We start from the raw sequence: 22,892 nt of genomic DNA, 5'->3' as shown, positions 1-22,892 counted from the left end.
AATAAATATGCATTAACCTAATGATGAACTATTCGAGGTTTATAACTGTTCCTCAGAGTATGGGAATAAATGAAATAAATTATTTTAAAATTTAAGGCAGATGTTTTGGGTACTTAACACAATACAAAGTTGTCATACTGCTGTGTGCATGCATTTTTTTCTTGCCATAAGTGGAATGTAAAAAAAAAAACCTGACCTATAGAGACAGTACACAGCATAAGACAGGCCATCCATCTAAATTTATTACCCAATTTTAATGCATCAAGCACTCTTGCCCCCTTACTGCTGACCCACTAAGGAAATGGCTACTCTATCTTTTAAAGGCATGTTTAAAAAATTAAACGTTTGCAATAAGATTTTTCATAATCCAGTCATGAAAAAGTTAAGTTCTTACCAGATTTTGATGCAGAAAGTTCTGTCTTTGTAAGTGCAAAACAGTGGTTTAAAAATCAACAGTTCCTACCAAGGGCTATAATTCTCACATGAAATTAAAATAATGTTCTCACAAACTGGCAAGTAACTGCTTCAAGCAGAAGGAGCAACAGTATTTTATTTAATTACAATTAAACATTTCACAAAAGTTTAATTGGGAATGTATATGTACTATTAAGCAGAACACAGAAAACATAAAGAAATAAGGTATTGAGACCTAAAATATCATTTAAAATCCTACCAATGTTATCTTACACATAGTAGGTACTCAATACAACTGAACTGAAAATAAACACTTTATAATATGTGCTTGCAAAATGTGTAATGCTGTAGTAGTAAAGTACAATTTCTGAATATGAGATTTTGTCTGTCAGTTTTTTTAAAAGCCTTTAAAAATATGATATGCATGAGCTTACCCTGAGGGAAAGTAAGATGGAATACAGATTATAAAATCTTTATGTATTTTCCACAATAGCATTTTGAAGTTGGAAAAGAGCAAATAGTTGTGGAAAAAAACTGAACGAACCAATTACTCAAAATTCAGTACACTCATAACTACCTGATGGAAAATTTGAAGCACCTTTTCTTATGTCTTCTTATGTCATAATATGAAATGTATGAATTATATAGACCTTGATCTTCAGAAGCTTAAGAAAACTTCAAGTTGTAAGCCAAAATGTCATCAGAAAAAGAAAAATCTGGTATAAAAATTGCTACGTAAGGCCACTGTTTAAAGTTCTTTCATGTACAGACACTATACAATTCAGGTACTTTTGTTTTTGTTTTTATTACATAAGCAAAACTTTCAACATAGAAACGTCTGGATATAACTCAGTTCTCTATGAAACCATGCTCAGAGAAAAATGCATCAACAAATAATGCCCTTTTGAGACTTTTTGCAAAAGAAGCTGTAGTTAATACGACTTTTAAATTGAATACTGTAATTTAAAAGCAATTGTTAAGGGTAAAAAAGTTGCAGCATTCCACTACGGAAAAATAAAGTTATTTTATCAAGATAGTTACAGTATTAGTGCTTTAGTGCCAATTCTAACTCTTGACAAAAAGATGCTCCCAAATATCATCCTGTAGTGTCATTTCCACTTGTAACAATTCCAGATTAGATTGCTGGGGCAATGTTTGTATATTCCTATTGAGAGAAAACAAAAGAAATACAGACTTCAAAAGAAGCATTGGTTAAAACATCTGAGCTAGAGTTTTGTTTACATTGCAATTTTCAAAATATTTTAATTAATGTATTACCGCTTGCACTCAAGATCCCCACAAAGCTATCTGGATTCCCAAAGACACAAAGTAACAACAAAACACATCAATGCGGATATCAAATGATAAGTCAGTAGGACAAAAAATATATATGGCACTTGATAGGCTGGTATTAGTAAGCTAATGAAAACAGCATTCTGCTATTTGGGCGAGTTTCACTGGGGACATCACTGACAAAAACTCAAGACTCTTAAACCGTAGTCCCTCAAGAACAGAGCCTGATGTGACACACGCACAACCTCAAATGGGTACTTTATCTTTGTCATCATATGGTATCTAATTCTAAAACTATATGGACTCTTCTAGCATGACTGGTAACAGCAGAGAAAGCTATTAGAGGGGGGAAAGCTTTCCTGCTTTTGGATGGTTACCTACAATGTACGAAGATGTATGGCTTCAATAAACACAGGAAAAGGAATTCACAATAACAATAAGACTATGATTAAAGGATAACAAATGTGAATTCTATACTGTGATGCTATGCAAAATGTTAAATTACCAACCACAAACTGGACATAGGACCATGCAACTAATAAAAGAGCAAAAATGGTAGAATGACATGTTTTTCTGGGACATTAAAAAACTTATTAATACATATATCCTTACCTTTTACTAGGATCTTACATTATTAAAACTGAAAGAAATTTAAAAGTTGATTTATTTTTTGGCACTTATATTAGTATGGAAACGTTTAATTCCAAACAAAAACAGTACTGAAGAAAATTCTTCTATTTTGGTTAATGAAATGTTCAAAATACATGCATATATATTTTTGTCAACATCATTCCTTTAAACAGAGCCAGAATACATTGTATCCTATTTCTTTACTCATTATATAATATAAACATCATTTACATTGATCTTCAAATAAAATATCTGTTGCCTACTAACAAATGTAAAAGGAAACGCTAACTATAATAATTCTGAAAAACTTTTTCAACTGAAATATCTTGTTTATAAAAATGTGGAATTATTCTGAATCACATTCACCCTTGACATGGCTTCTTCTACACTATCTCTTGGATTGATCCCTGCATTCTTCCAATTATTTGAAAACCTATTATAAGCAGAATGCTGAACTAGACATACGAGCATCACCCTCCTCTAGGTTTTCATAACTTGACACTTGAGTCAACTGTTTCCTTGTTGATCTTCCTGCACCTCGCCTCCTCCCAGAACCTGCTCACCCAGCCATCAGCCTCAAACACCACTTTCTCCTTCTCAGTCTAGGAAGATGTCCTACTGTCACCACATCACATCCTCTATATTCTACCCAGATTTTGAGGTCCTCTATAATTTGCATACCCCTGTCTCTACCCAACTCCACATTCTACTCCCAAAAATGGATCTTTGGCTGTAGCCCATTCTAAGTCCTACTCTCCATGACTCAGCTTACAACCTACCTCTTTGGTGAAGAGAGTAGAAATCACAGTACTTGGCGTACATTCCCTGACCATTTCTAACACACTGATCCTTTCCACCTCTCTGTAGGCACTTACCATCTGTGAAAATAAGCTCTTCAAAAATATGGCTGTGCAGAAAAGAGTTAATATAGCATACCTGACCGCTATTGTTTGAAAAGTCTGATTATAAGGTTGGCCCTTGGCTGGCATCTAAGAACTTAGATTTCAGGACGGTTTCCACCACTGATGAGTGCATAAATTGTGCAAACAACATGGTCCATGCTGAACATCTGCTTTCTTGCTCTGAGTCTGGAATGTGGTATGTGCCTGGCAGGGGGTGCCTATGTGACCAGCGCTGGGCGCTGAGTCTCTAACGAGACTCCCTGGTTGGCAACATTTCACGCGTGTTGTCACAGCTCGTTGCTGGGGGACTCAGGCACATCCTGTGTGACTCCACTGGGAGGGGACTCTTGGAAAGCTGCACCTGGTGTCCTCTGGACTCGCCCGTGCACCAATTCCCCGTGCTGATCGTGCTGTGCGGCCTTCCGCTGGAACATCTCATCTATGAGCGCCACCACATGCTGAGTCCTCTGAATCCTCCTAGCGAATCACTGAACCCGGGGTGGTCTTGGGGACCCCTGACACAATTGCTGCTGTTCACTAACTTTTTAGAGCTATGGATGGGTGTGTGTGTGTATGTGTCTATGTGTGTATGATTAGATTAGATTCCATTCAACAAGCATTTTTAAAGACAGACCATATGAAAGGTAATGGGGGAGATGTGACGCTAATGAGGTACACTCTGTGAAGGAGTTGATCAACTATTTGGGGAAATAGGAAGGTAAACAGCAACAGTTAGAGACCAAATGAAACAAGAGCTAAAGAGGGGGCTTTGGTAAGGCTTTACAGTGGATCATAAAAGGACAGCAGGGTTTAATAAGAAAAGGATGGGGATCAGGAGGCTATTTCTAGCCAAGAGAACGTCAGGAACAAAGATAGAAATACATGAAAACGGGCTTCCGTGGTGGCGCAGTGGTTAAGAATCCGCCTGTCAATGCAGGGGACACGGGTTCAAGCCCTGGTCTGGGAAGGTCCCACATGCTGCGGAGCAACTAAGCCCGTGCGCCGCAACTACTGAGCCTGCGCTCTAGAACCTGCGAGCCACAGCTACTGAGACCGTGTGCCACAACTACTGAAGCCTGTGCACCTAGAGCCCGTGCTCCGCAACAAGAGAAGCCACCGCAATGAGAAGCCTGTGCACCGCAATGAAGAGTAGCCCCCACTCACCACAACTAGAGAAAACCTGCGGGCAGCAACGGAGACCCAATGCAGCCAAAAATAAAAGAAATAAATTTTTTAAAAATACATGAAAACATATATTATGCTCCAAAAAACAGAGGGTGCATGGAAAAATGTGGTTAGAAAGGCAGCTTAGGGCTGGACCTGGCTAACAAGTCTGGTCTCTTTTTTGATAGGCAACAGATTCCTTGGAAGGTGTCTGCACAAGAGTGATATGACTCCGACTGTGTTTTGGGACAATAACTGTGTTACTAGTGAAGGGACAGAATAAGCAAATCACAGGAGGCAAGGGAGCAAGTTAGAGGCTGCTAAGATTCCCCAAGCAGACCAGGAATACCTACGAATGTAGCATACAGTAAAGGTGGCATTTTCAATCAGTGGGGAAAGGACAAATTACTCAATAAGTAAGCAGTGTTAGAAAAATTGACTATCTCCTGGGAAAAAAATCAGATCCTGCCCTTATATTGTATCGTTAAAACAAATTCTAAAAGGAACAAGTATTTATATGTTGAAAAAAGTAACCATAAAACCACTTAAAGGAAACACACTAAGGAATTTTAATAAGCACAAACATGATATGAAATCTAAAAGCCATACAGGATTAACTTGACAGGTTCATGAAAATTGACAAGTTCTGTAATGTAAAAGCCACCATAAACAGCCAACTAACATGAAATAAATAGGAGCAAAATATATGATAGGTTAATACCCTCAGTAAATCAAGAGCTCTTAAAAATCAGTAAGAAAAAGTACCAACCCTCAACAGAAACATTGGTAAAACATAGAAATAAGGAAATTGAGGGAAGAAATACAAATGACACATAACATATAAAAAATATGTTTGCATCATTAATAACTGAAGAAAGGCAAATGAGAACTATCTCCTGCTATTAAACTGACAACAGAAAATAAAGATTAATAATGTGGAGTGCTGGCTAGGGTGCAGGTAAACAGGAACTTTCATGTACTTCTGGTAAGAACAAAAATGAGTAAAAAGGGAGCTATGGCAAGGTACCAAAATGTCAATGTGCACAGTGGTTTAAAGGAAATAATGAAAACCTGTAAACTATCCTGAAGTCATCAACAGACGCTTGGTTAAGTAAGTCAGTAATCATCAAACTGGTTTACACATACCCTTAGGAGTATATGAAGACTTTCCAGTGAGTATGTGGGTACAGACAGTTTGGAGGGAATCAATTTCCAGATCTTCAAATTCTCAATGTTTGCTTTCCAAAATAACCTGCCTGTACAATCGGTTAAGGCTGATTCCCTACCTCCCACTTTTATACTAGGAAGATACACCTTCTCATCCTGAATCTTAGTACTTTGCATTACCTGGGGACCCCCCCAAAAGAGGGGGAAATTGGAAATACTGGTGACGGTGCCAAGAAAGTGAACCAACCTTAGCAGCTAGTAATAAATAGCATACTTCTGCAAGTCGGATGCTTTCCATTTCTTTGCTTTCGTTTAATTGTAGGAGGACAAAATCAAGCTGTCAGTAAAAGAACATTCAAAATACTTTTTGAGGATAGATCACTAAGTGACTTTTTGGCCTATAATTCAGAGTGAGTCCAAAGAACGGAGTGGCATTGCTATAATAAAAGTTCTTTCATTCCCATCTATACAATCATATAAACAAGGTTTCTCAGGACTTACATTTATAAAAAGAAAAAATGGAATTGATAATTGAACACTATTATTCTACTACTAATAAGTAATATTTATCTATGAATACCCAAACTAATTGAAAAGAGAAATGCATTTCCAATAAAACTTTTATCTGATCAATACTTAACAAAATCTGTAATACATTTACATTATTTTGATCAACTGTAATGGTCATTCAGTCCAGAGAAATATTGAACACCTAAGAGTCACAGAAATCTATTAATATTATGTGTCAAATTTGATTTGGTGAGCAATAAAAGACTTTCAAAGATAAAAGTCTATGGGGCAAACAGAATGGAATCCAAATTCAAGGCCAAAAAAAGGAATGATGTAAAGTTTCCCACTTGTTAAAAGAGCTCATCTGCGTACTTTAAAAAATGGATGTTACCAAATTCCTGTGGTGTGCAGGTTCACTGAAGAGATTTAAAACAATGATGTAACAGTTTTATTTAAGACTCTATTTATAATATGCCAGAAATTCTATCCTTTATAACAAGTTAAACTTATGATTAAAAAGTATTAGATACCAACCTAAAAATGTACAAGGAGGTAGATAATTTTTCATAATTTTAGGGTATGTAAGCAAAAGAGGTTTGAAAAGCACTGAAATAAATAAGACATCCATAGAGTGGAATGATATGCGGCTATTAAGATGAATGAATTGGATGGAGCAATGGATGAGTGATACAGATAAGAACACCTGGGACAATCGCAGTCAGAAGGAAAACTGGGAGGGTTAGTACGACAAGTTTCTAGCTTGGCTGGCTAGCTGTGAGAGCTACAGACCCTGAGGAGATATCAGTGGTCTGGGGAAGAGAGCAAGTGCGACTTTATTTTTAACAGCTTTACTGAGATATAACTCACATACCATACAGTTCTCCCATTTAAAGTGTACAACTCAATCGTTTTTAGTGTATTCACAGAGTTGTGCAACCATCACAATAATCACTTCTTTTGTGCCCCAGCATCCTTCAGCTCGAGGGACACAGCAGCAGTATAACAGGTTCTTGCTGATTCATCTGATCTTGGTTCCTGTTCTATCTTTGTACCCCATGACTTTCATGGTTTTTTCCAACCCCAAAAGCCATGAATCCTGGTCTCTAACTTCCTTCTCACAGTGTCCTTCTGCTCTCTCCTTCCCCCCTTTCTATCCAGGGGCAGAGCTCTGGTAGGCACCGAGCTGACAGGTACCTGGGGACTACTGGAGAGTCTAGGATGCTGAGGAACTCCATGTTTTCCTGACCAAACACACAATTGCTAAAAGTTTTTCAGAGGCAATGTTCCCAGCGGGGACTTCATGAATTCTGAACAGGTTCTCCATCCTAGTCTGGTCCATAGTCAGACCCTCAAGAGTTTCTGAAAACGTCCTATATGAGCAGAGAATATTTCATGGGGGTGCTTGTGAATGACAGTGGATAAAAGACAAGCTTCTTTCCAGGGGGTAATAGACATTTCTCCCATCTCCTCATCTTCCACCCCAAGCACAGAATCCAAGAGAAAGGAAACATAATAAAATGGAATTTGCGTGCCAGAATGGGGTTAATATGACAAGTGCATGATGAATGAGGAGGAAGCATTTTAGTTCTGTACTTTACTAATACTGCTTGGGAATCTTACTACCTTGTAGGCAGCTGGGGAGCTAATTCAGTTTTAGGGAGGCCACGATTATTCTGGTAAGTGGACAATAGGACATATCAGGAGCACATCTAGGATCTCCCCAACTCTTCCCGGAAGCTGTTTGGCACTGGACACAAGAAGCACATGTCTGATGGCACAGTAAACAGACTGTACTACAGAGGAACATTATAAGAAATTCAAGCCATGACTGATCAGCCCAGACATTTCAATGTGGTGGGGGAGTGAGGAATCCAGACAAGACCAGTCTAAACTTTCCTGGTGGACTTTGAGGCATGTGGAAATACAAAGGTTCATATCTAATTTCAGGTTCAAGAAGTTCCAGGACACCTAGATTAATTAATTAACCATGCATCCTTAATCTAGTCGGTGGTCTAATAATGAAAACAATGAACTCCTTAGTAGGACAAAAAGCCAAAGCAGGGTACAGATGCTGCCTGGACTAAGACTTCTCTCCAGGGCAGGACCTTCAAAGTTCCCCCCAACAATGCTAAAGCTTGGGATAAAGCAACCCTGGAAGAAACCAAAGATTCCAGGCCTTCACCTCTTTTCTTTAGGGCATGAAAGCCAAGGCAAAACGGAGTAATAGGTCTAAACTGTCAGTCTGTACATATGGAATGGGATTCCAGGGTAGCACAATACTACTAGGACAGCTCTAAGGCCAAGTAAGCCGTAAGCACCTTAGTTCACGATTTGCAGGGCAGAAATAGAGACACAGATGTAGACATCAAACGTATGGACACCAAGGGGGGAAAGTGCTGGCGGGGGGGTGGTGGGATGAATTGGGAGACTGGGATTGACATGGATACACTAATATGTATAAAATAGATAACTAATAAGAAAAAAAAAAAGTACCTTAGTTCAGACCTTGGCAGAAACAGAGCAGATGTGATGTCTCATTCCTTTCCCTAAAGGTTAGGAGAGTGTGGAGCCCAACTGTTCAGAAGGGTGCTAACAGTAGGGTGCCTGAATTCATGCCATGCTCATAGAGGTGGGCCTAGTTCAAACACAAATCTATACAAAGCCTGGCTATGCCTTGCTTGCAGGTACTGACAGTAGCCAGGGTGGAAAAGCTCATGTCAAAGTAGCTACAACACGAACATCTATGAAGCAGCATCCAGAATGGTAGGCCCAAGAAAGAGTAGTAGACACTGGTTCCTTAAAAATCTAGTGTGTGGCGACGACTTCTAAAGCTCTCAGTTGGCAGCAAAAGGCAAGAGGAAGGTGAGACTGTGATCTGCCCAGGACCCTAACTGCAACTGCTACATTCTAGATGATACAAAAAGCTTAGGCCCTAGGGGCTTCCCTGGTGGCGCAGTGGTTGAGAGTCCACTTGCCGATGCAGGGGACACGGGTTCGTGCCCCGGTCCGGGAGGATCCCACATGCCGCGGAGCGGCTGGGCCTGTGAGCCACGGCCACTGAGCCTGCGCGTCCGGAGCCTGTGCTCCGCAAGGGGAGAGGCCACAGCAGTGAGAGGCCCACGTACCGCAAAAAAAAAAAAAAAAAAAAAAAGAAGCCTAGGCCCTAAAGCCTGGAGACCCATAGCAGGTTGTGGCTCTTTCTAGGACACACTTGTTATGTCCTAAGATGAAGGCTTGATGTCTGGTTTCTACTGGTTGTTAAGTGAGGCTGGCGGGCAATGTGGTCTGGAAGAACTGGGCAGCCAGCAGGAATGGGGCAAGCTGAGGAGAAGAAAAGGATGAGGAAATGGAGCAAGTTCAATGAGAATATAGAAACTGCAGGCTGAGGCAAGCACTCAGGAGCCCCCAATCATCTAAAAAACAGAGGTAAAAATGGAGCTAAATGAAACTAACAATCAGAGTTCAGCACAGAGCTAACAGAAGAAAAACACACAATAGGTACCTGAAACCCAACCTTGCAATTGAGGAAAAGGCTTGCCTCACCCTTCCTCCTCGAGTGGGGATCAATGACCAGCTTCCTTGAGAACAGCCAGGCTGTCACCTGTGACTGGGGATGAATGCCTAGAAGACCTGCTGCAAAGAAACTTGCCACATGAGACAGGAAGAGAAGCAGCACCTTGGTCCAACATAGGGAGGTGTATGAGAGGGGAAAATGACTCCAGTTACATTCATGTTTTTAAACAAGAGATAGCTTTCCTAACACCAAGAGTGATATACACAGTGAAATTAAAAACCTCTTTTAAGGCACTCAGTTAAAATTGAGGGGTGGGAGAAGTTACAGAAGATATTCTATTCAACGCTAAAACTTCAAAAAAAAAATCAGTTGTCAACTCCATTCTACTGGTCCATCTTTTGAAAAATAAGTTTTACTAAAATCACCAAGTAAGCTCAGTGTAAAGTCTTCACAAGCATGAATACTTATGGGAACACTGAAGGTTAGAAAATGTATAAAACCACAATTAGATTATTTGATAGCAACACTAGATATACATCATCTACTCAGAAGAAAATATTAGCCCCAAATTATTAACAAAAATGAGTCAAACATTGACAAACATGCCTCAACAGATGTAATGCTATTGTTCTCATTTAAAATATAATTTGCAGACGTTACTTTTATATGATATTTATGCTGCATTTTCAAATACCAACATGGTGAATTTAAATAAAATCAATCCACAACTCAAAGAGTACGCAATCCAAATTATCAAGTAATGAAACTTTTTATTAATAGTTAGAGTTAGCATATAGTAGTGACGGTTGCACAGCACTATGAATGTAATTAATGCCACTGAATTGTACAGAGATGGTTAAAATGGCAAATTTTATGGTATATATATTTTATCACAATTAAAAAACATAAATGAATGGGAAAAAAAGATAAGTTAGTGTATTTTGTAATTATGTACCCTTTTTATGTACTCAGTTCAATATTTTTTGGTACCTAGAAAATTCACATTGTATCAGGCTAAAATATATCAGCTAAAAGACTTTACCTGATTTTCCATTTCAAAGATTAACCATACAACAGAAATTCTAAAGTAAAAAGTTCAAACAGCTAGCATATTCAAAGTATTTGAGGTATAATAGCTAAGGCATTCTTCAATTATCATGCAATAAGAACACTGATATCTAGGTTGTTTCTTAAGTCAAAATTACATTACAAACTGAATTTATCTATTAAACATAGATACTTTAGGAGTTCAAAAGTCGGTCAACATTTTTAAATGATCATAATCCAACTAACCTTTTTTTTCCTCAGTAATCTTTCTCTGAATTTATTAGTGATAAATCCGCTTGGACCAGCAAACCGTAAACGCTGATATTTAGCCTGAATGCACAAGCTCTTCTGTAGTAGGCCTGATTTATACTGGGGCTGAAATGTGCCACCTCTAAAGTTGGTCTGTAAAGGAAAAAAAAATTAAATGTTAAAACTATAGCTTCCAAGTCTATTTTATTAGTATAAGAAAGGGGAGGGCTTCCCTGGTGGCGAAGTGGTTGAGAGTCCGCCTGTCAATGCGGGGGACACGGGTTAGTGCCCCGGTCCGGGAAGATCCCACATGCCATGGAGCGGCTGGGCCCATGAGCCATGGCCGCTGAGCCTGCGCTCCGCAACGGGAGAGGCCACAACAGTGAGAGGCCCGCGTACCGCAAAAAAAAAAAAAAAAAAAAAAAAAAAAGAAAGGGGAAAAGGTCTGGAATGTAGAGCTTCCCTTAATTCTAGGTACTACAGATATTTAAAGGGAAAAGGTTAATGATGGTAATAAAGCATGTTTTCCTCAAACTAGCGTCCTAGTTTATTTTGTATAATAATAATTTAAAAACTATTTTATATAAATGAATTTTTAAAACTATTAAGTTAAATTTTGAAATTCTTGAAATTTATCATACTAAGAAAAAGACAACTTTAAAAACCTCAGAATTATCCTTCTGATTCATAGTGAAGTATATCAAATCCCAACTGGGTGGGGGAAGATATTAAGTATCAACATTTATTTAAGAATCAAAAACTCTCTTGGGACTTCCCTGGTGGTCCAGTGGTTAAGAATCCACCTTCCAATGCAGGGGACGAGGGTTTGATCCCTGGTTGGGGAACTAGGATCCCACATGCCGTGGGGCAACCAAGCCCACGTGCCACAACTACTGAGCCTGAACTCTACAGCCCACGCTCCACAACTAGAGAGAAGCCCGTGCACCACAATGAAGAGCCTGTGTGCTGCAATGAAAGATCCCACATGCTGCAACTAAGATCCGATACAGCCAAATAAATTTTAAAAATTGAAAAAAAGAATCAAAAACTCTCTTAACTTTACTCTTGTTAGTACCTTTTTTTTAAAAAAAAATTATTTATTTGGCTGTGCCAGGTCTTAGCTGTGGCATGTAGGATCTAGTTCCCTGACCAAGGATCGAACCTGGCCCCCTGCACTGGGAGCACGGAGTCTTAGCCACTGGACCACCAGGGAAGTTCCTCTTGTCAGTACTTTTGAGTCAATCTTTCCTTACCATAAAAATCCCACTACAGCACATATTTTCAAGAAAAGAACTATACTTAACAAGACATTTCCTGACCTGCATACTGCCCAATATTACAACAGACATAGAGAACAATGAATATGTGTGTCCCATGTGGGACATGTACAAATGGTATCTTACAAAGGAGTAATTAAAAAAATTAAGTGGATTCTTCTTTCCACAATGATTTAACAAATGGGTATGTTATGCATAATGATACACAAAAGTTTATTAAAAAGTATTTATGCCAGGCCTATTTTCCAATTATTTTCTTAAGGCTACAAACAATTTCAGGTAAAACAGAATTATAATGAGACACTGTAATTTTGTTAAAACTATCTGCACCAACTTGATACATCAGGGCTAATCTTGAGATTTACATTGCCCATTTTTACATATCTAATAAGGTGATTACTACTTTGCTTTGAATTAATCCAATTTATGTAAAAAGTAAATTTTAATGAAAGAGCTCCCTTTCTTAGGAATGATTATTTCTTCCCCCTACTTTACTATAAAGAATTGTGAATTTCTAAACAACCATATAACATTACACAGCTTTAAATGATTGGTCAAAAGGAAAGATTAATGCACATATTTTGAAAAACATTTTTTAAGTAAGTTAATGTTAAAGACCTTTCCCTTAAGGAGAATGGGTAACAGGAAATAGATCTTATAACAGTCTTAGAAAAATTACTACAACTGACTATATCTGACCAATGAGAAGTGCAACATGTAGGAAACACTTAAATCTGAATGCCCACCTACACCATCTCTAAATTATATAGACGTTACATTTTTAGTTGACTTTATGCCTCATTACTTAAGAGATTAAAAGATGGTACAAAACATGTTTTTTTTTTTTTTAAATATTTATTTATTTGGGTGCACCGGGTCTTAGTTGCAACACGTGGGATCTTTGTTGTGGCATGTTTTAGTTGCGGCATGTAGACTTCTTAGTTGCGGCATGCATGTGGGATCTAGTTCCCAGACCAGGGATCGAACCCGGGCCCTGTGCATTGGGAGCGCAAAGTCTTACCCACTGGACCACCAGGGAAGTCCCAAAACATGTTTATACAGCCTATGGCCCTAGCTATTTTTGAAAACCTAATGTCACACATGCTTTTAGGTACATGAACCACTGGCTAAAAATATTATCTATGCAATGGCTACAAATTGTTTTACTCCCACTGAAAAAAAAAATCTTTTTTTTTTTTTTGGCCCCACCGCGCAGCTTGTGGGATCTTAGTTCCCTGACCAGGGATTGAACCTGGGGCCGTCACAGTGAAAGGGTGGAGTCCTAACCACTAGATGGCCAGGGAATTCCCTGAAAAAAATCTTTTGACATCAAGAATTTTGACTCAGGAAGCCAAGGTATTAACAGAAGATCACTCAAGTACACTTCTAGTCTATGGTTTGGAGATCATTTATACTACCTTTCTGCTCATACTAACTTCCTACTAATGAGCTAAACACTCTAGCCAGACTGCCTGCTACTTTCACCAAAAAAACCCTCAGGTTCTTGGGCTTCCCTGGTGGCACAATGGTTAAGAATCCGGCTGCCAATGCAGGGGACACGCGTTTGAGCCCTGATCCAGGAGGATCCCACATGCTGCGGAGCAACTAAGCCCGTGCGCCACAACTACTGAGCCTGCACTCTAGAGGCCGTGAGCCACAACTACTGAAGCCACAACTACTGAGCCTGTGCGCCTAGGGCCCGTGCTTCTCAAGAGAAGCCACCGCAGTGAGAAGCCTGCACACCCTGTGCACCGCAGTGAAGGATAGGCCCCGCTTGCCGCAACTAGAGAAAGCCTGCGCGCAGCAACAAAGACCCAAGGCAGCCAAAAAAAAATAATAAATAATAGTAATAAATAAAAAGGTTTAACGATAAATAAATAGTACAAAAAAAAACCCCAAACAGGTTCTTTTCTTTTCTTTTTGGGGGGAGGGGAAAGAGACACTGTAGAGTGGAAAAATATGAAAAAAGGACCTATCATAAGCACGAAATTCAGTCAAAATGGATTTAAAAAGCACCTCAATTTATGAGAGCAAGGAGAGAGAAACATAATACCTTGCACTATAATTCTTATTCCATATGTTTGGGGGATGAAGTGTTCTGGAAAAACAAACATGTTCACTGATTAAAAGTATCACTGACATCAGACATAGCTGTACAAATAATTAGAACGTGATGAAATATGCTTTAACAAAGCATGTTAGACCAGAGTCTTTCTCTGATGATCCAGAAGGCCTCTGAGGGTTGTGTGTCTATGGGCAGGGTTTTTCAATCACTGAATCCTGGAGAAGGCTCTATAGCTATGCACTTACATCTTAAGAGGTAAAGAGGCAGGCTTAAAGGGAAGGTCTGGGACCTTGCCCACCTCTCCACCTAGAGCCACTCCATCTGGATCTGTTTTATGTATTTGAGTTTCCATGTAATATTTGAAAAAGGATTCCACTGGTAAAAAATATATTTGAAAATCAAATCCTGAGGAAAGGGGTCATCATTAACCTGATTACAGTTAACTATAATCCAGAAATATTAATTTAAAGCTACTATTTGAAATATAACAAAAAGAGCTTTTAATTTACTAACACTTAGAACATTATGTTCAAAGCAAAAACCCAAAGCTAGAATTGGATGGAGAATAACACTCTACCTTAAAAGTTCTTCTAAAGCCTCTTGTATTTTGATGGGTTCCCTCAATTCCAAATGGTTTGTGAGTAATGACGTCTTTTCTCTGCATAGTATGATAATTCTGCATGAAAAAAGTATTAGTATGGTTAATATACTTTAAATTTTATTTTTAAAAGTTCATTTTACCATTCAAAAAATACATGTTTTTGTTTGTTCGTTTTTGGCCACACTGTGCAGCACATGGGATCTTAGTTCTCCGACCAGGGATCAAACCCACTCCCCCTACATTGGAAGCACAGAGTCTTAACCACTGGACCACCAGGGAAGTCCCACAAAAATACACGTTTTAAATGCATGGGATTAAGAACACAAAGCATGTAGCATGTAGCTTAGCTGTATGAACATACACACATCTTCCTTCATGTAACCCATGCTAGTTTGTGAGGGGTTGGTTTAATTCATGAATGTGAGAAGTGTAACAAAATACATACTCCTGTATAACACAATGGGTAACTTTTAGAAAATGGACTGTAAATCTAGCATTTATTCAGGCATCCAGAAGAGAAACAAACCCATTATTACTAGGAGTTGCTAAAGAGTTGCCACTGTCTGAGAACACAAATTCTCAATGCTATAGGAGGCAGGTGCTGCTGAATCAGGTACCTGCTTTGAGTAGATGCTCCTGCCATGACTAGGTAAGTATCAGAAGGCAGAGTATTAAGACTGTAACTACAAAGAACCTGAAACCTTTGATGGGAGCAGGAAAGATGGGGCCCTTTTTTTTTTTTTTTAAGAATGCCTATGGAGAACTTCCGGGAAGATGGCGGAAGAGTAAGACGCGGAGATCACCTTCCTCCCCACAGATACACCAGAAATACATCTACACGTGGAACAACTCCTACAGAACACCTACTGAACGCTGGCAGAAGACCTCAGATCACCCAAAAGGCAAGAAACCCCCACGTACCTGGGTAGGGCAAAAGAAAAAAGAATAAACAGAGACAAAACGATAGGGACAGGACCTGCACCAGTGGGAAGGAGCTGTGAAGGAGGAAAGGTTTCCACACACTAGGAAGCCCCTTCGCGGGCGGAGACTGTGGGTGGCGGAGAGGGAAAGCTTCGGAGCTGCGGAGGAGAGCACAGCAACAGGGGTGCGGGGGGCAAAGCGGAGAGACTCCCGCACAGAGGATCGGTGCCGACCGGCACTCACCAGCCCGAGAGGCTTGTCTGCTCCCCCGCCGGGGCGGGCGGGGCAGGGAGTTGAGGCTCGGGCTTCGGTCGGAGCGCAGGGAGAGGACTGGGGTAGGCGGCGAGAACACAGCCTGCAGGGGGTTAGTGCGCCATGGCTGGCCGGGAGGGAGTACGGGGAAAAGTCTGGAGCTGCCGAAGAGGCAAGAGACTTTTCCTTCCCTCTTTGTTTCCTGGTGCGGGAGGAGAGGGGATGAAGAACGCTGCTTAAAGGAGCTCCAGGGACGGGCGCGAGCCGCGGCTAAAAGCGTGGACCCCAGAGACGGGCATGAGACGCTAAGGCTGCTGCTGCTGCCACCAAGAAGCCTGTGTGCGAGCCTCAGTGCAGCCCGTCACTGCCAGGGTCCCGGGATCCAGGGACAACTCCCCCGGGAGAACGAACGGCACGCCTCAGGCTGGTGCACCGTCCCGCCGGCCTCTGCCGCCGCAGGCTCACCCCGCACTCCGTGCCCCTCCCTCCCCCAGGCCTGAGTGAGCCAGAGCCCCCGAATCAGCTGCTCCGTTAACCCCGTCCCTTCTGAGTGAAGAACGGACGCCCTCCTGCGAACTACACGCAGAGGGGGGCCAAATCCAAAGCTGAGCACCTGGGAGCTGTGAGAACCAAGAATAGAAAGGGAAATCTCTCCCAGCAGCCTCAGAAGCAGCGGATTAAAGCTCCACAATCAACTTGATGTACCTGCATCTGTGGAATATATGAATAGACAACGAATCATCCCAAATTAAGGAGGTGGACTTTGAGAGCAAGATTTATGATTTTTTCCCCTTTTCCTCTTTTTGTGAGTGTGTATGTATATGCTTCTGTGTGAGATTTTGTCTGTATAGCTTTGCTTCCACCATTTGTCCTAGGGTTCTATCCATCCGTTTTTTTTTCTCTTAATAATTATTTTTTATTTTAATAACTTTATTATATTTTATCTTACTTTATTTTATTTTACTTTATCTTCTTTCTTTCTTTCTTCCTTCCTCCCCTCCTTCCTCCCTCCCTCCCTTTCTTTCTTTCTTTCTACTTCTACTAATTCTTTCTTTCTACTTTTTCTCCCTTTTATTCTGAGCCGTGTGGATGAAAGGCACTTGGTGCTGCAGCCAGGAGTCAGTGCTGTGCCTCTGAGGTGGGAGAGCCAACTTCAGAACACTGGTCCACAAGAGACCTCCCAGCTCCACACAATATCAAACGGCGAAAATCTCTCAGAGATCTCCATCTCAACACCAACACCCAGCTTCACTCAACGACCAGCAACCTACAGTGCTGGACATCCTATGCCAAACAACTAGCAAGACAGGAACACAACCCCACCCATTAGCAGACAGGCTGCCTAACATCATAATAAGTCCACAGACACCCCAAAACACACCACCAGAGGTGGACCTGCTTATCAGAAAGACAAGATCAGGCCTCATCCACCAGAACACAGGCACTAATCCCCTCCACCAGGAAGCCTACACAACCCACTGAACCAACCTTAGCCACTGGGGACAGACACAAAAAACAACGGGAACTACGAACCTGCAGCCTGCAAAAAGGAGACCCCAAACACAGAAAGATAAGCAAAATGAGAAGACAGAAAAACACACAGCAGATGGAAGGAGCAAGATAAAAACCCGCCAGACCTAACAAATGAAGAGGAAATAGGCAGTCTACCTGAAAAAGAATTCAGAATAATGATAGTAAAGATGATCCAAAATCTTGGAAACAGAATAGACAAAATGCAAGAAACATTTAACAAGGACCTAGAAGAACTAAAGATGAAACAATGATGAACAACACAATAAATGAAATCAAAAATACTCTAGATGGGATCAATAGCAGAATAACTGAGGCAGAAGAACGGAAAAGTGACCTGGAAGATAAAATAGTGGAAATAACTACTGCAGAGCAGAATAAAGAAAAAAAAATGAAAAGAACTGAGGACAGTCTCAGAGACCTCTGGGACAACATTAAACGCACCAACATTCAAATTATAGGGGTTCCAGAAGAAGAAGAGAAAAAGAAAGGGACTGAGAAGATATGTGAAGAGATTATAGTTGAAAACTTCCCTAATATGGGAAAGGAAATAGTTAATCAAGTCCAGGAAGCACAGAGAGTCCCATACAGGATAAATCCAAGGAGAAATACACCAAGACACATATTAATCAAACTGTCAAAAATTAAATACAAAGAAAACATATTAAAAGCAGCAAGGGAAAAACAACTAAAAACACACAAGGGAATCCCCATAAGGTTAACAGCTGATCTCTCAGCAGAAACTCTGCAAGCCAGAAGGGACTGGCAGGACATATTTAAAGTGATGAAGGAGAAAAACCTGCAACCAAGATTACTCTACCCAGCAAGGATCTCATTCAGATTCGATGGAGAAATTAAAACCTTTACAGACAAGCAAAAGCTGAGAGAGTTCAGCACCACCAAACAAGCTTTACTACAACTGCTAAATGAACTTCTCTAGGCAAGAAACACAAGAGAAGGAAAAGACCTACAATAATGAACCCAAAACAATTAAGAAAATGGGAATAGGAACATACATATCGAGAATTACCTTAAATGTAAATGGACTAAATGCTCCCACCAAAAGACACAGATTGGCTGAATGGATACAAAAACAAGACCCATATATTTACTATCTACAAGAGACCCACTTCAGACCTAGAGACACATATAGACTGAAAGTAAGGGGATGGAAAAAGATATTTCATGCAAATGGAAACCAAAAGAAAGCTGGAGTAGCAATTCTCATATCAGACAAAATAGACTTTAAAATAAAGCCTATTAGAAGAGACAAAGAAGGACACTACATAATGATCAAGGGATCGATCCAAGAAGAAGATATAACAATTGTAAATATTTCTGCACCCAACATAGGAGCACCTCAATACATAAGGCAAATACTAACAGCCATAAAAGGGGAAATCGACAGTAACAAATTCATAGTAGGGGACTTTAACACCCCACTTTCACCAATGGACAGATCATCTAAAATGAAAATAAACAAGGAAACACAAGCTTTAAATGATACATTAAACAAGATGGACTTAATTGATATTTATAGGACATTCCATCCAAAAACAACAGAATACACAGTTTTCTCAAGTGCTCATGGAACACTCTCCAGGATAGATCATATCTTGGGTCACAAATCAAGCCTTGGTAAATTTAAGAAAACTGAAATTGTATCAAGTACCTTTTCCGACCACAACGCTATGAGACTAGATATCAATTACAGGAAAAGATGTGTAAAAAATACAAACACATGGAGGCTAAACAATACACTACTTAATAACGAAGTGATCACTGAAGAAATCAAAGAGGAAATAAAGAAATACCTAGAAACAAATTACAATGGAGACACGACGACCCAAAATCTATGGGATGCAGGAAAAGCAGTTCTAAGAGGGAAGTTTATAGCAATACAATCCTACCTTAAGAAACAGGTAACATCTCGAATAAACAACCTAACCTTGCACCTAAAGCAGTTAGAGAAAGAAGAACAAAAAAACCCAAAGTTAGCAGAAGGAAAGAAATCATAAAAATCAGATCAGAAATAAATGAAAAAGAAATGAAGGAAACGATAGCAAAGATCAATAAAACTAAAAGCTGGTTCTTTGAGAAGATAAACAAAATTGATAAACCATTAGCCAGACTCATCAAGAAAAAAAAGGAGAAGACTCAAAGCAATAGAATTAGAAATGAAAAAGGAGAAGTAACAACTGACACTGCAGAAATACAAAAGATCATAAGAGATTACTACAAGCAAATCTATGCCAATAAAATGGACAACCTGGAAGAAATGGACAAATTCTTAGAAATGCACAACCTGCCAAGACTCAATCGGAAGAAATAGAAAATATGAACAGACCAATCACAAGCACTGAAATTGAAACTGTGATTAAAAATCTTCCAACGAACAAAAGCCCAGGACCAGATGGCTTAACAGGCGAATTCTATCAAACATTTAGAGAAGAGCTAACACCTAACCTTCTCAAACTCTTCCAAAATATAGCAGAGGGAGGAACACTCCCAAACTCATTCTACGAGGCCACCATCACCCTGATACCAAAATCAGACGAAGATTTCACAAAGAAAGAAAACTACAGGCCAATATCACTGATGAACATAGATGCAAAAATCCTCAACAAAATACTAGCAAACAGAATCCAACAGCACATTAAACGGATCATACACCATGATAAGTGGGGTTTATTCCAGGAATGCAGGGATTCTTCAATATACGCAAATCAATCAACGTGATACACCATAGTAACAAACTGAAGGAGAAAAACCATATGATCATCTCAATAGATGCAGAGAAAGCTTTCGACAAAATTCAACACCCATTTATGATAAAAAGCCTCCAGAAAGTAGGCACAGAGGGAACTTTCCTCAACATAATAAAGGCCATATATGACAAACCCACAGCCAACATCGTCCTCAATGGTGAAAAACTGAAAGCATTTCCACGAAGATCAGGAACAAGACAAGGTTGCCCACTCTCACCACTCTTATTCAACATAGTTTTGGAAGTCTTAGCCACAGCAATCAGAGAAGAAAAGGAAATAAAAGGAATCCAAATCAGAAAAGAAGAAGTAAAGCTGTCACTGTTTTCAGATGACATGATACTATACATAGAGAATCCTAAAGATGCTACCAGAAAACTACGAGAGCTAATCAATGAATTTGGTAAAGTAGCAGGATACAAAATTAATGCACAGAAATCTCTGGCATTCCTATACACTAAGGATGAAAAATCTGAAAGTGAAATCAAGAAAACACTCCCATTTACCACTGCAATGAAAAGAATAAAATATCTAGGAATAAACCTACCTAAGGAGACAAAAGACCTGTATGCAGAAAATTATAAGACACTGATGAAAGAAATTAAAGATGATACAAATAGATGGAGAGATATACCATGTTCTTGGATTGGAAGAATCAACATTGTGAAAATCACTCTACTACCCAAAGCAATCTACAGATTCAATGCAATCCCTATCCAACTACCACTGGCATTTTTCACACAACTAGAACAAAAAATTTCACAATTTGTATGGAAACACAACAGACCGCGAATAGCCAAAGCAATCTTGAGAATGAACAACAGAGCTGGAGGAATCAGGCTCCCTGACTTCAGACTATACTACAAAGCTACAGTAATCAAGACAGTATGGTACTGGCACAAAGACAGAAATATAGATCAATGGAACGGGATAGAAAGCCCAGAGATAAACCCACGCACATATGGTCACCTTATCTTTGATAAAGGAGGCAGGAATGTACAGTGGAGAAAGGACAGCCTCTTCAATAAGTGGTGCTGGGAAAACTGGACAGGTACATGTTAAAGTATGAGATTAGATCACTCCCTAACACCATACACAAAAATAAGCTCAAAATGGATTAAAGACCTAAATGTAAGGCCAGAAACTATCAAACTCTTAGAGGAAAACATAGGCAAAACACTCTATGACATAAATCACAGCAAGATCCTTTTTGACCCACCTCCTAGAGAAATGGAAATGAAAACAAAAATAAACAAATGGGACCTAATGAAACTTCAAAGCTTTTGCACAGCAAAGGAAACCATAAACAAGACCAAAAGACAACCCTCAGAATGGGAGAAAATATTTGCAAATGAAGCAACTGACAAAGGATTAATCTCCAAAATTTACAAGCAGCTCATGCAGCTCAATAACAAAAAAACAAACAACCCAATCCAAAAATGGGCAGAAGACCTAAATAGACATTTCTCCAAAGAAGATATACAGACTGCCAACAAACACATGAAAGGATGCTCAACATCACTAATCATTAGAGAAATGCAAATCAAAACTACAATGAGATATCATCTCACACCAGTCAGAATGGCCATCATCAAAAAATCTAGAAACAATAAATGCTGGAGAGGGTGTGGAGAAAAAGGAACCCTCTTGCACTGTTGGTGGGAATGTAAATTGATACAGCCACTGTGGAGAACAGTATGGAGGTTCCTTAAAAAACTACAAATAGAACTACCATATGACACAGCAATCCCACTACTGGGCATATACCCCGAGAAACCCATAATTCAAAGAGTCATGTACCAAAATGTTCATTGCAGCTCTATTTACAATAGCCCAGAGATGGAAACAACCTAAGTGTCCATCATCGGATGAAAGGATAAAGAAGATGTGGCACATATATACAATGGAATATTACTCAGCCATAAAAAGAAACGAAATTGAGCTATTTGTAATGAGGTAGATAGACCTAGAGTCTGTCATACAGAGTGAAGTCAGAAAGAGAAAGACAAATACCTTATGCTAACACATATATATGGAATTTAAGAAAAAAAAATGTCATGAAGAACCTAGGGGTAAGACAGGAATAAAGACACAGACCTACTGGAGAATGGTCTTGAGGATATGCGGAGGGGGAAGGGTAAGCTGTGACAAAGAGAGAGAGAGACATGTACTTATATACACTACCAAACGTAAGGTAAATAGCTAGTGGGAAGCAGCCACATAGCACAGGGAGATCAGCTCGGTGCTTTGTGACCACCTGGAGGGGTGGAATAGGGAGGGTGGGAGGGAGGGAGACGCAAGAGGGAAGAGATATGGGAACATATGTATATATATAACTGCTTCACTTCGTTATAAAGCAGAAACTAACACACCACTGTAAAGCAATTATACTCCAATAAAGATGTAAGAAAAAAAAACCAAAAAAAAAAAAAAGGAATGCCTATGTTGCGTTGTAGCAGAACTGACTATTCTGTAAAGATTAAATGTTAGGATGCATATGATAACATTCTTGGTACAATATTTACACGTTGTGGGCATCCACGCAGGCTGATTTTCCTCCATTCAGGAAGCCATTCAATCAAATAGGAAGT

The 22,892-nt window shown here is 39.6% G+C and overlaps 1 protein-coding gene across 7 annotated transcripts in view; it reads right to left on the bottom strand.

Moving 5' to 3' along the window:
- Positions 1-526: 526 nt before the first annotated feature.
- Positions 527-22,892, bottom strand: part of BCLAF3 (BCLAF1 and THRAP3 family member 3) — a 66,193-nt gene continuing 43,827 nt past the window's right edge. For all 7 annotated transcript variants that reach the window (XM_060002798.1, XM_060002801.1, XM_060002795.1 and 4 more), the window contains 3 exons: positions 14,810-14,908; positions 10,888-11,043; positions 527-1,579 (listed from right to left, as the gene is read on the bottom strand). In XM_060002798.1, coding sequence (XP_059858781.1) covers positions 1,550-1,579; positions 10,888-11,043; positions 14,810-14,908 — 285 coding nt within the window. In that variant the 3' untranslated portion in view covers positions 527-1,549. The remainder of the gene's footprint in view (positions 1,580-10,887; positions 11,044-14,809; positions 14,909-22,892) is intronic.

Source organism: Delphinus delphis, chromosome X, assembly GCF_949987515.2.
Source record: "Delphinus delphis chromosome X, mDelDel1.2, whole genome shotgun sequence".
In the NCBI taxonomy this organism is placed as follows: domain Eukaryota; kingdom Metazoa; phylum Chordata; class Mammalia; order Artiodactyla; family Delphinidae; genus Delphinus; species Delphinus delphis.
The sequence above is the reverse complement of the archived record's forward strand: the minus strand, read 5'-3'. Positions and strand labels throughout refer to the sequence as shown.